This window comes from Stylophora pistillata, chromosome 2, assembly GCF_964205215.1.
Source record: "Stylophora pistillata chromosome 2, jaStyPist1.2, whole genome shotgun sequence".
Lineage (NCBI taxonomy): Eukaryota > Metazoa > Cnidaria > Anthozoa > Scleractinia > Pocilloporidae > Stylophora > Stylophora pistillata.
This window is the reverse complement of record NC_142520.1, coordinates 12,886,420-12,906,029: the sequence shown is the minus strand read 5'-3', so window position 1 is coordinate 12,906,029 and position 19,610 is coordinate 12,886,420. Positions and strand designations below refer to the sequence as shown.

Below are 19,610 nucleotides of genomic sequence, written 5' to 3'. Positions count from 1 at the left end.
TGTTGAACGGTTGTTACGCAAGAGGTGATGCATTTAATACATTCTTGGCCAAGCTGAAACTGATTGGACATGATCTCTTGCGTAACAGCCATTCATTCATTTAAGCCCGCACTTTCTTCAAGCTGGACGCAGCGCCCTACGCATGCGCTTACACTTCACGCTTGCGCTGTAGTTGAACTGCGTTTTTTGACTCAACGCAGAAATTCTGACCTCGGTCGCTTCCTTCTAAAAGCTGAAAGATGATGTCAACCGGATCAGCTGAGAAATATTAATTTTGATTCGGATTCTGTACTATCTGCCGAAAAAGTCGCTCTTGTATTGCATCGTCAACCTTTGGCTCGACGTGGGTCGGCATATCGGCGTTTTTCGACTTAGCTCTTTGCAGTATTTATACATTTCCGAACAAAGATGCATTAATTTCAATGGAAAGAGATCATTCAGAAGCCGATAACATTCGGGATCTGCGAGCGTCTGAGGCAGAGGCTCATTTTGTATAAGTTGAGTCTTTTGTATTTTAGGTTGGAGTCAAAACAATTCAATATTTTTATAACTTGTGGTGAATTGATAAAAACAAATTAAATCTAAGTTTAAGCTTAAGTTAATGATACTTTGCCAGGCTAATAAAAGTAAGTAAAATTACAGAGAATACAAAAAGTGCATGACTGGAGAACAATTTGGGGAAACTGAATTCCCATACAGTGAATATTCTCCAACATTAAACATACTAAATATTAAGAAATAAAACTTAACTGCGGCCCAAAAGCTAACCTAATTGAATTGCTACTAAAATTGACGCTAAAAAGTATGAAGTAAAATTTGAATAAGACCCAAAGCTAACCTAAAACAATTCAATATTTTTATAACTTGTGGCAAATTGATAAAAACACATTAAAATAAAGTTTAAGCTTAAGTTAATGATACTTTGCCAGGCTAATAATAAGATAGAAGCGTTCCAGTAATATTTGTTCGCTTTTCAAGTTCCTTCAGTAGCATTTTAAGATCAAATTCAAATAAAAAAATAAACGACAACTACAAAAAAAAAAGAAAAAAAAATGACAATCAGGAAAGAGAGTTTTATCAATGCTACTCCTTAATTTTTGCTCTTTCTTCGCTAATTTTTATTCTGCGCCTTTGCATTTACATTCCCGCTTCAGCACTCATGAATAACTAATGATGTAGAGGCATAGATTACAGATAAAAGAGGGCTAAGGATCGTTCCTTGTGACACACCATATTTAAGAGTGGTAAAGTCAAAGAGACAACCGTTAACTGAGAACCGTTGTGCATGTGCGATTCGTCAAACACGATTTAAACCAATCAAGAGTTCACCTTGAATTCCATACCGATTCATTTTAGTTAGAAATAGCTCTTCATCAACAGTGTCGAATACCTTTTATAAGTCGCGAAAGACTACGGCATTGACGTAACCACGAACGATATTAAACGCCCAACTTTCAGTGGTTTCTAGAAGTGTAGTAACAGTAACTGATCGTACACAATCCTCTCGCGGAAGACTTTGGCGACTTCGGAAATGACTGAGATGGGTCGGTAGCTGTTTGAATCAGATGAATAACCCTGTTTAAACAAAGGAGTTACTCTGGCACATTTCCAGTCGTCAGGAAATATGTCAGACATCAGAGATTTATTAAACAGATCGCATAAAGAAGCCTGATATAATATCAGCACACTCACGAAGCAACCTAGCTTTAGTCTTAGACAATCTATTTAGATGGTAAAAGCCATCACTGGTAGTTGTTGGACGAAAGCAAGATTTGTTGTAATTTTGAGTAATATTATTTTGTAAATTAATAGACACCTCGTCCGAAGCTAATGGCATTTTACGGGCTAGTCTATGCACTATAGTTAAAAAGTATTCGTTAAAGGCGTTCGAAATCTCGTTACATATAGAGATTTCATTTACTTTCGCATCAATTCTAATTTTGACCCTCAGCTTTTTTAACAGGGCATAGCGCCATTTTAGGTCTCACTTGTTCCCGCCTGAAATCATTGTATCTTTTGCCCTTGATACCAGTCACTTTTGCGTTTTTCCCTTACTCTTTTACTTCGACTTCAATTGGAAGTATCACAAACTTAACGACCCATAGCCAATATTTTTGTTTCCATTTTGGCTACATATGGCGCTAAATCCAGCTTCCCCCGGTGAAAGGGGAGAATGTGGCGCTATATCACGAAGCTTGAAATATTACCGATCGACAAACTGAATGGGGGAGCTTTTATGAAAGAAAGATAAACGAAAAAGCCAATAAAGACAGAATGTTCACACTTTCTTCCAAATTTCCAACTTAAAAAAAAAAAATTTCCTTCATTTCGAAGGTTCTTTAAGTTAGCATGGTAAAATGTAGGGTTGAGGTGATCTTTTCCAGAAAGTTTTAATTCTTTACTGAGATTTTGCACGAATTTGGCACGTTATACCACAATAATGCGAGCTGCGAAGTCTTTTGCACACCCTACTGGCAAACTTAACAAAATATTACTGATGTTAATGTAGGTGGATTACAATAAACTGAATATTTTTTGTATCTATTTGTAAAGCTTACCTAAAAATTTTTTCCAACTTACCTTCTTTTATATCAGATGTGATCTAGCTTTGGTTCATAAATTCCTAAATCACGCTCACCTTTCTTCATAATTTATGATTCACATATCAAATGCGGTCTTAATTACGCGTCAATTATAAAGCCTTTGCCACTTATTTGAGTGTGTACATGGAATATCTTGGTACATTTGATATATAGGTTAAACTAAAGTAAGCCTGGAAGGAGAGCAGCTAGTATATTTTACAGCCCTTTCTCTTTATCAGAACTCCTCAAGGGTTGTTGAAGAGTTCACTCAAGGGAATTCTAGGACCCGTCGTTAGTCATGTGGAGGGAGGTATGAAACCAAGGGGGGTTCTTCTAGTGGTATTGGAACGATGGAGGTGAGTAGCAGGTATTAGTATATACTAAAACAGTGGATAGCGTTGAAGGCGCACTCTGATTGGCTAGTCAAACTCCGAATATCCTTTGCTATTTACCTTCGAGCAACTCGAAAAAAAGTGGCGTGCCGGTTTGCATCCGTGACAAGCGAAGAAATCACTCAAATAACAACGAAGCAGTCCCTGAAAACACAGAGAAAGCGACTAAATTTGGTTTGGCTGTGTTTAAAGGTAATGGTAACCGGGAGTTTATCGATAAAAACCAATGAAAAAGGTTTTGTTTACAAATGCAAATTAATCTTGCGTAACCTCACTTGTTTACTTGAAAATCAAAGTTGAATGGATTTTTTTACAGAATGGTTTCAAATACAGAAAGAGTTTGCAACACCATTTGAAGAAATGTCTCCACCAGAGCTAAACAAAATGTCTTCAGAAATTTTATCTGTCAGCGAAAAAACGAGACGGCAGTTTTTACAGCAAAAAATCACTTACCGCGATCCGAGCCGCGTTGGATCGTTACGCGCGGGAAAATGTTGAAATGTTGGAATCGTATGAATTAAAATCAATTTTTGGTGGTGTATATTATCTCACTGTTTTAGTATATACTAAAACAACTATTGTAACGAATACCGTTCATTGTCGTGTTTGCGTGAGCGTCAATACCTCCTTATATTATGTCACATATCGATTAGCTGTCGGCATTACCTTTCATTCGACACACGTGTAAGTTACAAGCGCATGTAGTGGAAATTGATGGAAGGATCGTCGAATATATCATTGTAATAGAACTGAGAAAGATGTATGTTATATTGTTTGTTCCTTTTATCTAGACTCCGAAATGTACACCATTTAATCGAAAGCAGATTTGTTATGTTTAAGAATACTTGCGCCGTTTAGAATTATATATATGCGCGCTCCTCGTGCTCGAGTTAAAACATTTCAATTAACATAGATTTATAGTAATAGCTCCATTGGTCTCGTTGTATTTCAGTTTTTACGAGCTCTCACGTCCAATAAATCCATTGAGAAAGATAGATGCCCGAAGATTCCGTCACTTATAAAACATTAGGGACTTTAAGAAACCTCGACGGCGACGCCAAGGAAGACTTCGATGAAAAAATGAATTTCTACTCTTAGTTAGAATCTCAAAATGGCTGCAGGAGCTTACTGTCTCATACATCGCCACAGCTCAACTTCAGCATGACGTATAAAGTAGCCGTTGAGTTCCAAATGGAAATTAAAATAATTCGCGGTTTCGGTTCGCAGACGACGCAAATTTTGGCGATTTTACGTTGTTGTTTTGAATAGGACGGCTAAGAAATGTACAAAGTTTCAAAACGCACGTGCTAAGCTATTGTTCTGCCAATAAGATCTCTTGTTTCTCCACGTCCTCGTTACCGTCGCCGTCGTGGCTTCTTAAGGTCCCTATTCTCCGATGCGGTCCTGTTAAGAAATTCAGAGACCGAAAGAATCGATTGAAGTCAGCGTCCGCCCCGTTACAACTATTCACCTCCGAGTAGCCAATGGGACAGATTCACGCGTAAAGAGTTTAATTTTCGACCGTTTTTCAGTATATTGACACGGGTAAATTAACTTTAATCTCTTGTATCTGTGTGGTATGTACTTAAACATTTATTCACCTCATTGTCGCTCAAAGGGGTGGGTATTTAGGGCTCGGTAAATATCTACAGCTGTTCACCTTCACTTCAGTGAGTAATTGTTAAGTGTCGGCAGGACAGCATGACTCGAAAATCGTCTAGATAACTCTAACTTGATTTCTCTTTTGGGTTTTATTTCTTCATCCCTTTCAAAAATTTGGTGTGGCATTAAGCCCTCAAAACGAATACTTTTCCTTGGTTTACAAATGTTTCGACAAAAGAAACAGGACAGCTGGTGGGAGTATTGATAGGTATTCCTTTGTTGGTTTGCAATCTCTAAATTCACTGTCTATGGTACATTTTCACCTTATGTTATCATTTCATGCTTTGTTGCAAAATAAAACTAGTACTTACTGAAAATCAAAAAGAGAAAATTTGGTGGGCGCCCACCTCGAATAAGCAGTCAATCTAAACGTTCAAATGTGCCAGGGGGCTTAATCCAAGGAGCTTTTGTATCGGTAGTACAGTTACTGCTACTTTTTATATGGAGGATTAGTTAAAACGAAAAATCACAAGATAAGATTTTCGCAACATGTTACTGTAGCCCTGTTAATAATGAAAGTGCCATTTTCAACTAAGTTGCGGAATGAGTGGACGCTTAATGATGCATGCTCTCAAGAAGGTCTCAATAGGGTCAACCATAAGCCGTAAAACGGCCAAAACGTGTAGCCGTTAGGCGTAGAACTTGACAATCTTTAACCGTTAGTCGTGGGGAAAAAACTGTAAATTTTATAGGAAAATCGATTACCCGTTTTGTGAATACCGCGTTAACTTGCACACAAAAACCGATATCGGACGATATCGGTTTTTAATCGCTTCGCGATTCGTGCGATATCGATCTTCGCGTGCAACTAAACGCGGAATTCACGAGTCAGGTAATCAAATCTCCTCGAATCGCATAACTGAATGAAAGTAAGGAAACAAGAAATGAAATCGGAAATATCATTGTTTGTTTTTATCCCAAGCGCGCGTTCTAGAAAGCCATTTCAAAGCCAACTGTCAGAAGTGTCATTATGTTAGCGAATAGAAGGCAAGGTTAGTCGTACAAGTTTGAACCTTCGACAGTTTTCTTTGTTCCTCGTGCTCAATTTTACATTAATTTTCGAACTTTTTAAACCAGCGTCACACTATTTAAGGATAATAGTGGTAATTCGTTGAATTTACAAGGCGCTTATCGTTAACATCTCTTTTCAAAATTCCAAGTAATTTGCTCGAGAAAGAAAATAATTTACACCTTTTACCTCTTTGGTGGCAAACTGAGAGAAATGAAGTGTGCAAGCGACAGCACTGATTTCAAGTGCTATAACATCGCGATTAATATAGGGTAAGCGCCTTGAAGTGTAAATACGTGTATTGATCGATTCTTCATTCCTTTAAAAATAAAGAAGTGTTTCATGAAAAGTCCAAAAGCTTTAATATTTTTATTTGTAAAAATTCACTACAGGCGACTGCCATTACCTCAATCGCTGGGATGAGCATTCGACTTACAGTTGATGGAAATATTCACTGGAGAGTTTTTGAACGATACATTGGCGAACAATCCACCTAGAACTCTTGCTGCTAGATCATCAATGCTGTTATTCATTGATGTTGTGTTATTGCCAACTACTGATGGAAGTGCAACGCTATTGAAATAAATTTCTCGCAAAGCTTTAGTGTGTGGACCGTCGCTGGCGTTGGCAGCTGTGGCAGTCGTAGTGGTACGACTGAAAACCCAGCAAACCTGCTTGACGTCCTTTGTTGTTTTACTAAAATATTATGGCTGCAGATGGATACTGAACCTGGGTTGGCGTGACCTGTTAGCTTGTAGATTGTTTTTTCAGGGCCGTGTTAACAGGATTTTCTCGCTTTCGGGTTGTCGCGAGCGAAAGAGGTTTTTCATGCCTCTCCAAGAATTTGAAGTTCACTTCAAAACAAGGAAGAACCTCAGGCTCACTTTGAAAATGCTTTTGTTGTTTTTGCTCTTTAGAAGGTGAAAATGGTTTTGAAAACTTTTTTTAATTGACTTAGCCTGAACCAAACTTTGTAACACTTTGACGATAGTTGTGGGACTTACGTACATGCGAAACAATTTCACCTAGCTTCGTTTTCAACTCGCAATTCCACGCTAAATACCTCGCTTCGTTAATGGCATTATTGTGAAAATCCAAGACGATTTAAGAGTAACAGTCCAATTTTATCCGCGAATGTTGACCTAAACCTACCTTTGCACGTGAACAGATCGTAATTTCGGGTGACATAAGAATAGCACGAGATTATTGACAGTATTTTGCTCTCTTATGAGGTTACATATAAATCAACCTCGAGTTTCATTTGTTTGTTTCTTTGTTATTTTTATTTATTTTTTTTTTTACAATATAATCTTGCCTTTCCTGGTTGTGCTATACAGCAAATCACTCAACTGCTCTTTATTCGGGAAACAGAACATTTTCTCCCTTAGGTCCAACCTGGGAAAAAGACAGTTTCCCTCGGGATCAACCATTTAAAGACATAAAAGTGCGTATGCTCAAAATACACTAACACTAATTTTTACATTCAAAACCGCGTTATGACAGTATGTCCAATATTTTTATTGGATTCGATAATAATTGCAAACTCTACTGTTCGACCTATTTAATCAGTCAGCGCTAAGAGTTTTTCGATCTCCATAAAAGTTTTTTTTTGTTTTTAAATTTTGGTTATGATCACCTGACCATGGCCAAATGATCGATAGCAGCATTCATTATGTTGATTTTTACCAGCATTGTAAGATCCTCCGCCGCCTCCACAGGAATCAGCTCTATTATCTCCACTGCCTCCTCCAGAGTATCCCCCTCCTCCTCCACCGCCTCCCCCTGTACCAAAAGCTCCTCCACCTCCGCCAAATCCACCCACAATATTGTTAAAAAGAGCTCTACCTCCCACTCCTCCCTGAAGAAATCCTTTACCACCCTCACCACCACTTCCTTTGCTACCACCAAACTTCATTGAGCTTCTGCCGCTGGAGTAGAAACCTCCTCCGCCGCCACCTATCGGTGATAATGACAATAAGTAGTTGTATGCAGTCGATTCGTAATCTTTGCATTTAGGTTTAGAAATAAGTGAAACTCTTCATTCTACTACTGATTCGACTAGAAGTTCCTTTCGTGCGATAGAAGTTAACGGATATTGATAATACGGTAGTTACTCATTTATTAAAGAAAGGTCAATTTCATACTAATGTGGTAACAACTGAATCAGTGTTTATTTAAAGGAAAAATGGGGTAAGAATTTGAAAAATAGCGATGCCTACGGGCCAAAATTAAACGACGAAACTCAAATGAAAATGATTTTAAGATAAAACACATCTTCAAGGAGAGCTAGAAGAATCCAAGAAATCGTCTTGTTTTAGATTCTCTTTAGAAGAGTTCAATTCTCAAGGTAAAAAACAAAACAAAACAAAACAAAACAAACGAAAGCAAAACGAAAACGTTTTCAAGCATTTAGCGATGATAAATACCTAACCTTTCTGCCGTGCAGTCCCACGTCAAATTCATTCATTTTGATTTCAATAATTTGTACCTTTTACGTTTTTCCTGACAATTGATTGGTATGTGGATAGGAGACATGGGGTTTTTGTTTCGAAAACAGATGGTGACATATCAAAACAACCGACTTACCGGAACCGACAGTGTCAGCGATCTGTGCACCATGTCCATTGCTCCCCCCTGACCATGATTTGTAACCAGGATTTCCCGATGAATTAGAACTAGCATCACATCCTGAATGTCTTGACTTTAATTTCTGTATACCTCCTCCGCCCCCGGCTATGATCAAAGATTTGTTGGCTCCTCTCACTACAAATGTACCTCCACCACCGCCAGAAGACCAATTACCCTTGTTTATTCCTCCTTCTTGACCGATAAGTATCTGAATGACTTCACTCTTGTTTAAACTGAATGTTCCAATCTCTCTTGCTCCTCTTCCTCGATACTGAGCACTGTTGCTGAGTGTATCGTATCCTCCTGCTGCTCCTATTGCTTCTATCCTGTAGTCGCTAGTGTATGGCACAGTCCACTGTTGAATACCGCTGGACAGTGTAACTTGTCCGTCATGATCCTGACCTGTGTAGTGACTGCTTAGCGTTGTCGGACCAAATCTTCCACTGGCGTTGAGATTTGTAAAAACGGCATTGAAAACTGAAAAGGAATAGTTGCATTATCTATATCAATATAAGCATAAACGTTTTCCTTTTATTGGAGGTACATTGCATTTACAAAAAGAGACATTGAAAATTGATTAACAAGTAAATTGATCCTTAAAGTTACTTATACACTAATTTGAGCATTAAATTATCTATTTAACAAATGGTGAACGCCATAGCGTGCACTGTTGAGTTATGGATACACGCGGGAGGTTGCTAAGCACGAAAGAAGCGTAAGAGTCGCACGAGGCGATAGCCAAGTGCGACTCTAGCTTCTTGAGTGCTTAGCAAACCTCCTAAGTGCATCCATAACTCAATAGTGCACGCAAAGGCTCTAACCATTTGTTTTACAACATAACATTAAGACATTGGAAGAACAGAAGTTGTTTTATTGAGCTACCTGGCAAAAAAATGTTCGTGTAGTCTTACATAACAAGAGAAAACAAGCGCGCGAAAATTCATTCATAACAACCGACTGCACACCAGCAAATCGATAAAGTTTAATCACGCTTCTTGAAATACCGACCAAAATCCTCTCCAACAACCGGTGAAAGAGTTCAGCAGAACTATGAAGAAACTGTGGTGTTTACCTTTTGTTTTATCAAAATAACATTGAAACATTGTAACAAGAGTTCCCTTTTATTTAACAAATCTTACGTGATCAGAAAAAACAAGCGGAAAAATAGTATCAGCATTTGCTCAAGTCAGCAGCATACACCCATGGGCAAATAGTAGATGCTGAATAAACCAATTAGAGCGCGCACGCTTAGCTTTAGTTATGTTATAATTAATTATTTTTTATTGGATCATATATTCAATTCGTTGTCTCTCGATTGACATGTGCCCAATCGTTAACAAATATTTCCCCTGCCTCGCATCTGATTGTGGTTGTAAATGTTGTGTCAGTCTTGTCTGTTAAAACTGATAGCTTTTGAAATCGTCCTTCGACTGAGCGTGTCAGTTTCTTTGTCATTTTCAAAGGTTAAGCGTCTTAATACTTCCTCAATCTCTCTCTTTTTAAGCTATAAACCCTTCTTCTTGAAAAGCCGTTCTTAGGTTTCTTACTTATTGTTTAGTTGCAAAGGAATCGTTTTGATATCTGCAAGCACGTGTCAAATCAACTTACTGGTTTTTTACAAACGTCAATTCTTTTAAGTTTAAACGCTCAAACGAGGCCACTACTAAATGATCCCTACTGTTACACTAATTGCTTCTGGAAATCGAGTTTTATCAACGCGTCTGTGCTAGCTCGGCCTTTTTTTCTCCTATTTTGGGCTTTTCAAAGCACCCTTTTATTTCATAATTAATACTTTAAATTGTCCGCCATTTTTTTTCCTAACTTCAATCAAATTATTCGCTTACAAGAGGCGAGAAAACCTGTCTAGCTGGTTCTCTGGAGTACAAATACCGCGAGATATATGTACTAGTTTTGGGCGTTATTAGTACCCAACGAAGCACCGTTGGATGATATTTTATCAACCAACCATTGGTTCATGCTTAGCGACGTTTATCGCGATATGGATGCACGCGGGATTTTTGGAGAGCACAAGCTGAGCAGTGACCATGTTCAGGCAAATATAAACAAACGAGGATAATGAATCTATTGTTTCTGATATTGGCTATACTTTAAATGGACAAATGTCATAGTACCTGTGCAGTATTTGCCATCGCCTTGAAACCCAACCAGGCAACTGCAGTTGAAGGAACCTTCAGTATTGTTGCACTTGGCATTAACGTCGCAGTTATGGGTATTGGTGGTACACTCGTCTACATCTGAAGAAACAGATTCTTTCCGTTGATAATGGCAATAAAACAAATAAATGATAAAAGCTTGCAGGTATGTTCTCACTGGATGACTTGGGATAATCGAGAAGACTGAAAGCGTGCTTTCAGTGTGGAATCGTGTTTAGGGAGCAGTCGTTATCTATCGGAGGAAGGATGAAGGGACGGGGGAGATCACATGATTTTTAGGGGGAACGGATACAAAGTGTGATACATGACTCGTTGGTCAGTTAGTCATCGGAAGACATGTCGAGGCATACGAGACCAAAGTAAGATAGACACTAAAGAGACGCATAATTATAGTAGTCAACCTGATATCAGAGCGTAAGTGCAAAATAACTCTTGCCTTTTTCACAGAATTCTCCCGTGTAACCAGGTGGACACACACATTTGTATCCCTTGTCCGTAAATCCAACCAGGCAAGTTCCATTGTTGTAGCACATGTTGAAGCAACACTTGTTCTAATGAGCAAAGACATTGAACCTTATTTTTCATGAAATAAGAGAGATACTATTCATGCGAGCGATTTATACTTTTGATCCATGTTTTTTTTTAACAAATAAAGAGGCCACGACTGTTCTCTGTGGTGTTGTAAAGTACGCAGGAAGCTGCTACAGAACGAAAGAAGTAAAGGAGGAGAAACGAGACGTTCTCCCTTCACTGTTTCAGCCAGTCAGAAGGCAAGTAATATAGAAACTTTATTTTTCTATCAACTTATCTACCTTTTATCATTGGCCGATTCAGGTGTTTTTAGGCCTCGCTTTAGAAAGTTTTGAAATGAAATTGCCTCATCTGAGTTCCTGAAGACCTCACCAAACAGTGAGGGAAAATCCTCTAAACAGTACACACACACACGCACACGCACGCACGCACACACACATACATACACACACACACACACACACACAGACACACACACACCCACAAATAATAAATAAATGAATAAACTCTTACCTCCGTGCCCCTATATATAAAGCGTGCCATGGGCTTCAGATCATTTGGGTGTTGTAAATGGTCCGAGTCACTCAATTGACACAAAACTTTATCTTTTTCTCCTGAGGGTCCCATGTTGATTGATTTACATCTGTCTTTCATTGTACACCAATTTCTGCAGTGACTGTATATGTGCATTCCGACTGGCATTAAAATGTTTTCAAAGACATGGCCCACCAATGCATAACCATCTCTTATTTCCAGAAACTTGAGTCTCCGACAGCTATCTGTATGTTAGACAGGAGTAAAGAAAGTTTAATTGGTCCATGGATCGGCTCGTGTGAGTTAGCGAAAAAAGAAATTTTGAAAACATGTGAATACGACTGAATAAAATGAAATAATCGTGGATTGGAGAAATTCCACGGATATCAACCGGATCAGCTTAGAACTGCGATTCGGATTGTCTACTATCTGCCCAAAACGTCGTTCTTGTAGTGGATCGTCTACCTTTGGTTCGGCATAGGTCGGCATATCGCCTTAGTTTTTCAGTTAACAACATTTAAAGCCAGTTGTAAATCCTCAACAAACATTTTAATGTCTGTTGAGGGGTTTTAAAAAAACTCAATTAAGTTTGCAACCCTTCAACAATATTTTTGTCTGAAATATCGGCACAGAGAAACAAACGAAAAATATTGTCGACAATTTCGCCATTTAGAATTTACATGTTTCTGGTGGAAACAATTCCAAAAGCGCTTTTACCTCTTGATTTTAGTTTTTATACATTTTCGAGCAAAAATGTATTAATGTCAGTGGAACGAGATCATTCAAAAGCCGGCAATCTCCGTATTCTGCGTGCGTTCGAGGCAGCAACACCTCATCTTACTTGATAATGTTGCAAAGATGAAAAAAATTAACGTTTAATCGTTTGTCTCAAGAGGACAATATTTTAAACAGTCCTCGCATAAAGATACAACTTGGAAACTCTACGCACAGCCATAAATATATTCTATCATTTGCTACTAAAGGCAGAGAAGAACTCTATTGACTTTCTTCATTTTACCGCCCTGCCCTTTCATCATTTCACTGACTTGAATTAAGTTCCTTGCAAGAAACTTTAAAAGTCAAAATCAAACAAGATTAATTTTCAATCCTCTGATATGAGCCATACTTTCTAGCTCATACACATAATACTCGAGTCGAAGAAGGTAAGCATTTAAATTGATAAATTATTGAAAGTTTTTTTCTTTTTGTTACTGAGTTCTAACAATTTTTATATTGTTATGAATCATTCAAAATCTCTCACATTTAGGCTAGTTGATGGAAACAGCATTTTAAGTACTCGCAGTAATGATCCATTGATCAAAACCCCTTTATTTTATTTAATGGCTATAATAGAAACGATTAAATATCCGACCTCCATTCCTTGTTTCCCTGAACCAACTTTCTTAAAAAAAATAACTGCTTTGCTCCTTTGGCTGCTTTCATTGATAAAGTTCTTTCTTAGATTGCTTACATGAGGTAAATGTGCTTCAACAGATGCAAAGAAAAAAGGAGGACAAAACTGTTTTTCCTTGGCCCTTAATTCTCTTGATGGCTCGTGGGATGTTTTGTAAATCATATTAATGTTAAAAACGGCAGAAACATTTGAATCTTTAATCCATTGTTTAGGGATTAAAGCATACGTAGGTTTTACACTCATCAAAAAGCATAAATAATCGATGTGTTTTTCCCTTGGGATGACTCTTAAAAATTCAAAGTAATACTAAACTGCTTTTTTTTCTCCCTCTGTGAAAATACAATACGGAGTGAGGTGAGGCAGGCCATCAGTGAGTACTTTGCCAAAAGAAGTAGTCCTCAGGCTGCAACCGAGTGGCTATCAATGTAATAATTTTCAAGTGATACCTCGCAGCGAATGAAGTCGCTCTCCTAATACTCGTAGCATCTGCGCAATGTGATTCCAGGTGCACCGTAGGCTTCTAAGATTTTCAAGAAGTTCCTCTGCAATGATGAACTTTGGTCTTCCAGGTTGCGATATGTGTGCAACGCTATTCGATCCTAAATCGACAAGACTGACTGTTCTCCTACCTATTCAGTCATCCTCTCAAACCAGAACTGATGTATTTCAGAAAAACACTCACAGAGCTGCAGTAAATTGTTTCTACAACATAGATCCTCACTCTGATCAAGGACACTTCGCAGAACGGAGAGTACCCGGTCAAGACAATTGAAAAGCAGCGCCGCTGAGTAGAACTCTAAGTTTATGATTGTGGCGCTGTGTTCGCACCTATCCAGTAGATTTTCAGCAAATATAAAAAAATCATTCCAAGTAGTTGCATCTAGTGTTGCATCTAGGTCTAGATTTGTCGCCATTTTCAGACAGAACGTAATGATTTTGCATAATGGCGGGAAGCTTTGTGACCGTTCCATACTTTGTGGCCATGCCTCCTTGGGTCATGTGACTTTATGGAAAATATTTTTTTATCAAATAAAAAAAACTCAAATAAATATATTTTTTATAGAATGACGAAAGAGCACAGAAACAGTTTTAGCACACAAATAAATTTTTATCACATGAAAATAATTTCAATAAAAATATGTCATCCAATAAAAATACCTTTAGTGAATAAAAATATGTCATTTATAAAATGAAAATATATTTCGTCAAATTTTGCTACTTGTCGGCAACCATAGTATAGGAACACAATAAATTATGCTCAGGAAATTCGTGAGAAATAAGGAACTTTTGCTTCAAATAATATTCTACGACACTTAAGTTCTGTTATTATCTTTTTCACAAGTTAGACAGATCGGAGTGTCTCATTCATTTTGATCAATTATTAATCGGTGTTTTTCTGCAAGCTCGATCTGTTAAGGGACAAACTTTCAAAACGTGTTCCCTTCTCCGAAATAAAAAAAAAGGATCGATCTAGTGCTTTTGGCCAAAGGAAGACCAATCAAATCCCTGTGCCTGGTAATATATGTATGACATTTCTTAGCTTGAGTAAAATCACTCCATAGCCAGGAAGGTGCTAAGCAGTTCATGGATTTGATAACCAGGATGCATTTAAGACAGTCTCTACGAGACTGAAGGCCAGGCCAACCAAGAATACGAACAATATCTGCTTCACTCACAGCCCTATTTAAGATATATGATACTCGCCGCACGCCCATTAAACTTATCAAGATACTATTTAGATATAGCCCCACAACTATCCCATGAAACTGAGCAATAGTCAGAAAGGGGGAGTATAATTGCGTTGTACAAAATGATACAGGATCACTAAGGCAAGATCTTTCGTGCTCTTCGCAACATTCCTAATCTAGACGATATCTTCTTTCCCAAGTAATTAATGTGGGACTTCCAAGAAAGTGTTGGGTCCATATTTAAAATTTTCTAATCTTTGTAAGTCTCAGCTGAGCCGTTAGATGATATAGAGAACGACTTAGAGGCAAGGCTTTGATGGGTACCAACAAGCATTATTTTAGATTTGGTGGAGTTGAGTATTAGGTAATTAGCACTAAGCCACTGAGTAACACTATCTAAATCAGATCACAGATTGGACTCGATGATGTTAAGCTCGTCACTAGCAAAGTAAAGAAGCGTATCATCAGCATGCAGCTTAACATTGGAATATCTATAAAGAGCAAGGGCCCTAGAGCGCTACCCTGGGGACTCCAAAATCAATTTTTTGAAGCTCTAAAATTATTGCATTAACACAAACAATTTGAGAACGATTGGTTAAGTACGAGATCGTCAACCATTGGTTCGGGATAGGTCGGGATATCGGCGCTTTTTCAGTTTTTATACATTTTTTAACAAAGATCCATTAATGTGAATGGGACGATCCCCGCGAAATTAATGCAGACATAGCAAAAAGGAAAAGACTCACGGCAAACGAAAACACCTAAGGCAAAAAGAAAAAGACTCAGGGAAAAAGATATAAACCCTGACGGCAAAAGAAATACCAATGTTCTCACGGCATAAAAGAAAGCACAGGGGTTTGGACGAGTTATCGAAGATGTTTCTTTTGCCGTGCTGGCTTTCTCTTTTTGCCGTGAGGCTCTCTCTTTCGCCGTGAAGCTTTTCCCTTTTGGCGCGAGGCTTTTTCTTTTGTCGTGAGGTCAATATTTTACCGCATATACAGCAAAAAATCGTCATCCAAGGACATACTTTCTTTGCAAGAGTCACAATAAAGGTCAATTTCGTAGCCTGCCTTTTTGAAATACAGTGTTATGCACAATCAGTATCTGACCCTCAAATTAATTTTAAATTTTCTTTTGCCGCGAGTTAAATTTATTTTACCCCGAGTTATTTTATTTTGCAATCCGTTTTCCAAATTCCACATGAAAGCGAAAAACCAAAATTGAAATCCAATTTGTTTCTTTACAGCGCAGCGAAAAACAAAAACGAGAAACGAAAAACCGTTGGCACTAAGGTACACGCATTAAATTCGATTTTTATTTTCCTACGCAATTGGAAAATGGTTGGCACTATGGTACACGCATTGAAAATAAAGTTTGATTTTCATTTTCTTACCCAATTGAAAAACGGTTGAAACTAGGGTACACGCATTCCCGAGGTCTTGGATATCAAGACAAAAATCTCAAGGAAAGTTGAATAGTAAGTGAATGCAAATGTGTGTTTTTGAGCAGCCAGTCTGCTTGTTTGTTTTCAGCAATGGTGTGTGTAAATCTGTCTTCCTTCCACCGAAAAGCTAAAGTCAATGAAACTCTTTCCAGCTAGACACAATAGATCAAATGCGACTTTTATTCATCGAGTTCCTTCGGTTTCTGTTATGAAATTTAGTGGAGAAATGTCTAAATTCAAGCGACTTGCAAAGAAAAGGCGAAAGTATATTTATAGAAAAACTGAACACTTTGCTCAAAGTTTCACAAAAGAACAAATTTTGTTGAAGAATTCTGATATTAACAAAAGAGAGTCACTTTCATTGACGTCATTTTTAACTGCAACTACCTCTCGTTTTAACTTTTTGAGTTACTTCTTGTGAAGGATTCATAGATAACAAATTGTTTTTAGGCCGTGTTTCAAAATCAAATTTAGAAGCGCAAAATGTTTCTGGAAATCAATTTTTTGCGGATGTTTCATGATGGAGTTGATCTAGATTAATTGATCTCAAAATTTCAACAGCTGCATGTTGATGGCCCTGCCTGTTTTTATTATAACTCGTCTAGACAATGTCAAAACGAGCAAACTTCTTCTAAAATTAGGGTTCGCTTTATTTCAAATTTCAACGAGCTATACTTGCCGAAAAAAAAAATTAAATTTCGTCCTAGTTAGGCTCGCGTTAAATGTTCACGTTAGAGTTTAGTTCTAAGCTCTACTGATGAGCTGAAATAGGATATTTAAAATGTTGAATAACCTTTCCTTATAGGCCGATTTGGGCATCTTCAAATACTGCGTGAAACGAATTGTCCTTAAAAATTGATTTGAAAGCGGAAAGTTTTCAACTTTTCTGTAGATGTATGAACAAAAATCATAATACAAGAACCAACTGAATTCAGACTGATCGTACCAGCACCCATTTTAAATCCTGGATAGAGAAAGGCAGAGCTTTCGATCTGAAATCGAAGGAAATGACCGAAGTGCAACCGCGTCTCCCGCCAAAAGAAACCAAAGAAGCAACCAAGAAAATTTCAACCATGTTAGATTAAACCTGCCATGAAGAATGAACAAAATCCTTCATCTAACTCACACTGTAAAATGTTAAAGTAAACTCACCATGGTTTGCAAATGTAAAGGCATAAAACCAGCCTCCCATCAAAAGAAACAGAAATAGGAGAGAAAGCATCGGAAATCGACGACGCCTCATCTTCAGATTCTTACGGAAAAGGAAGTTTCGCGATTATTAAAATAGTTCTCATCATGATTAAATATTAACAAGGAGTTTTCTCAATCTTTCTGTTTACAGAGCTCCTGTCACGTTTTTCAGGCACGAAACTGTTCAGTAATTGGTTTCTCTTTTTGGCTTAACTCTCTAGCTCATTCTGTATAAGTTGCGTCCTTTGTATTTTAGGTTGAAGTCAAAACAATTCAATATTTTTATAACTTGTAGCAAATTGATAAAAACGCATCAAATTCAAATTTAAGTCAAAGTTCATAATACTTTGTCATGCTAATACAAGTGAATGAAGTTACAGAAAATACAAAAAGTGCATGGCTGGAGAACAATTTGGGGAAACTGAATTCCCATAAAGAGAATATTCTCCAACATTAAACATACTAAAAATTAAGAAGTAAAATTTAAATGCGGCCCAAAATTCACTTAATTTAATTGCATACTAAAATTAACGCTAAAAAAGGTAAGAAGTAAAATTTAGATAAGGCTTAAAGCTAACCTAATCAAATTGCATACTTGTCATTCACTAGTTGTACCTGATTTGAAATTGACAAAGATGATCCAACTCATTAGATAGGACTTTAAAATGCTTAGTGAAGGTGCAAGCATAATGTTCGATGGAATACTATTCCAGTTTAAACTAATTTGCAACTGTCTTTGTTTTAGGTCTTATCATAGAATTATAGTTCTTGCGCGTTTTCGCTAATACATTAGAATAAAAAAGCATACGAGGTAATAATCTTGTACATCTGCACCAAGCAGATAAACTTCCTTCGTAACTCAAGCGAAGGCCATTTCAGGACCTCAGGTCTGTCCTGATATTCTTCCTCTGATCCGCAAATGGCTCGAGTGGCTCACCTCTGTATCGACTCCATAGTTTTGCTGTGCTTCACTAAATACGGATTCCAGACCTAACGACCAGGTTCCAAATTTTGGGCGCACTAACGTCTCCGATATGCTGTCGAAACTCCTTAAGAATTGTTTGGAGCAAAGGTTCGCCTTATTAAAGCTAGAACCTTGTTACCTTAAGCACAGATATAGTTTATATGGTAATACCAAGACAGGCAAGACTCCAGCCAGACACCAAGGTACTTGTGGTGATCGACTGATGATAAGGGTTTGTCAGGCAACCACTACTCATGATGATATGGATCCTAGGATCTTGATAGGTGTAGGACCTTGGACTTTTTGGACTTCAAAGTAACAAACCAGGAGTTACACCAGTCATAGGCACTATATACGGAGGTGAGTTTGAAGATCATTACATTGGTGAGATGTTTCGTTTCTCATGACCACATTTGGCATTTGGAAGTCAAGACTAACATTTTATCAGCATCTAGTGTGGAATGACTAAACAGTCAATCCTTGGAAGTTCGAAAGAAATCATGTATCAGATATATTTGTTTAGGGGCTTTCCAATGTCCAAAGTTGAAGCAAACTCCTCGATTGATTCGGTTTAATCACAACGAGGAAACAGATCTACAGGATAAATCACAAAATCCATACACTAAGTAACGCGAACTATAAAGCTAAACGAAACACAATATAATAGACTTACGATAATAAGTTCAATTCGCAAGATATTTGTTGATGTTCATGAGTTCGAGTTTCCGAAACGATCTCGCTGACTAGCACAGGTCAGCGGTCCTGACGAGTCCTCAGTATGTGGCCAGCGGTAGTCCCTTCAAAAGTAATAATTTATGTACGACCTAGCTAAAGCGCGTTTAAAAATGGAAAAAGTGTAGTCAAGAGATGTCATGAGTTTTATGGAAAATTGGTTGCCTCTGACTGTTGTTATCTCTGAAAGAGACGTTTTGACTAATGCTTAAGCCTTCATCAGTGATATGAAAAAACGAAGATCGTTATCATACGCCATTTAAAGTTAAAAACGTGACGCGAAGCTTGCGCGCGTAACTATGTATTCGATGCTCGCGCGAGATCTTTATAGGCCTCTGGAAGTGCGATGTCATCGTTCCCAGCATTCGGAATTAAAGTAGAGTGCCAGGCTTCAAGTAAAAGTCTCTCGTGGTAATTAGTTTCGAAACCAACGACCCTGGCCTTTGTAAAATCCACGTTATGTTATGTTATAGCTAAAGCGCTTTGGAATGTTTCTCAGCAAGAGTGGAAAGGACTTCTTCCATCTCCATTTGAAAACTTCCTTTCTGGCTGTAGCTTATGTACATCAATTCATACGAGATTTCAGATATACTTCCGCTTTGTTACGTCACGCAGTGCATTTCCGTAGCAGCTTTTCATTTTTGTTGCACAGAAGTTATGTCTAC

The 19,610-nt window shown here is 37.8% G+C and overlaps 1 protein-coding gene across 1 annotated transcript; it reads right to left on the bottom strand.

Moving 5' to 3' along the window:
- Positions 1-5,999: 5,999 nt before the first annotated feature.
- LOC111338917 (uncharacterized) lies at positions 6,000-18,920 on the bottom strand. The gene is made up of 6 exons (XM_088749018.1): positions 17,211-18,920; positions 11,492-11,757; positions 10,884-10,998; positions 10,406-10,528; positions 8,232-8,750; positions 6,000-7,601 (listed from the first exon to the last, which is right to left on the bottom strand). Exons 1-6 carry the CDS (start codon positions 17,299-17,301, stop codon positions 7,261-7,263), a joined length of 1,455 nt encoding a protein of 484 aa, XP_088605144.1. The 5' UTR covers positions 17,302-18,920; the 3' UTR covers positions 6,000-7,260.
- Positions 18,921-19,610: the final 690 nt, after the last annotated feature.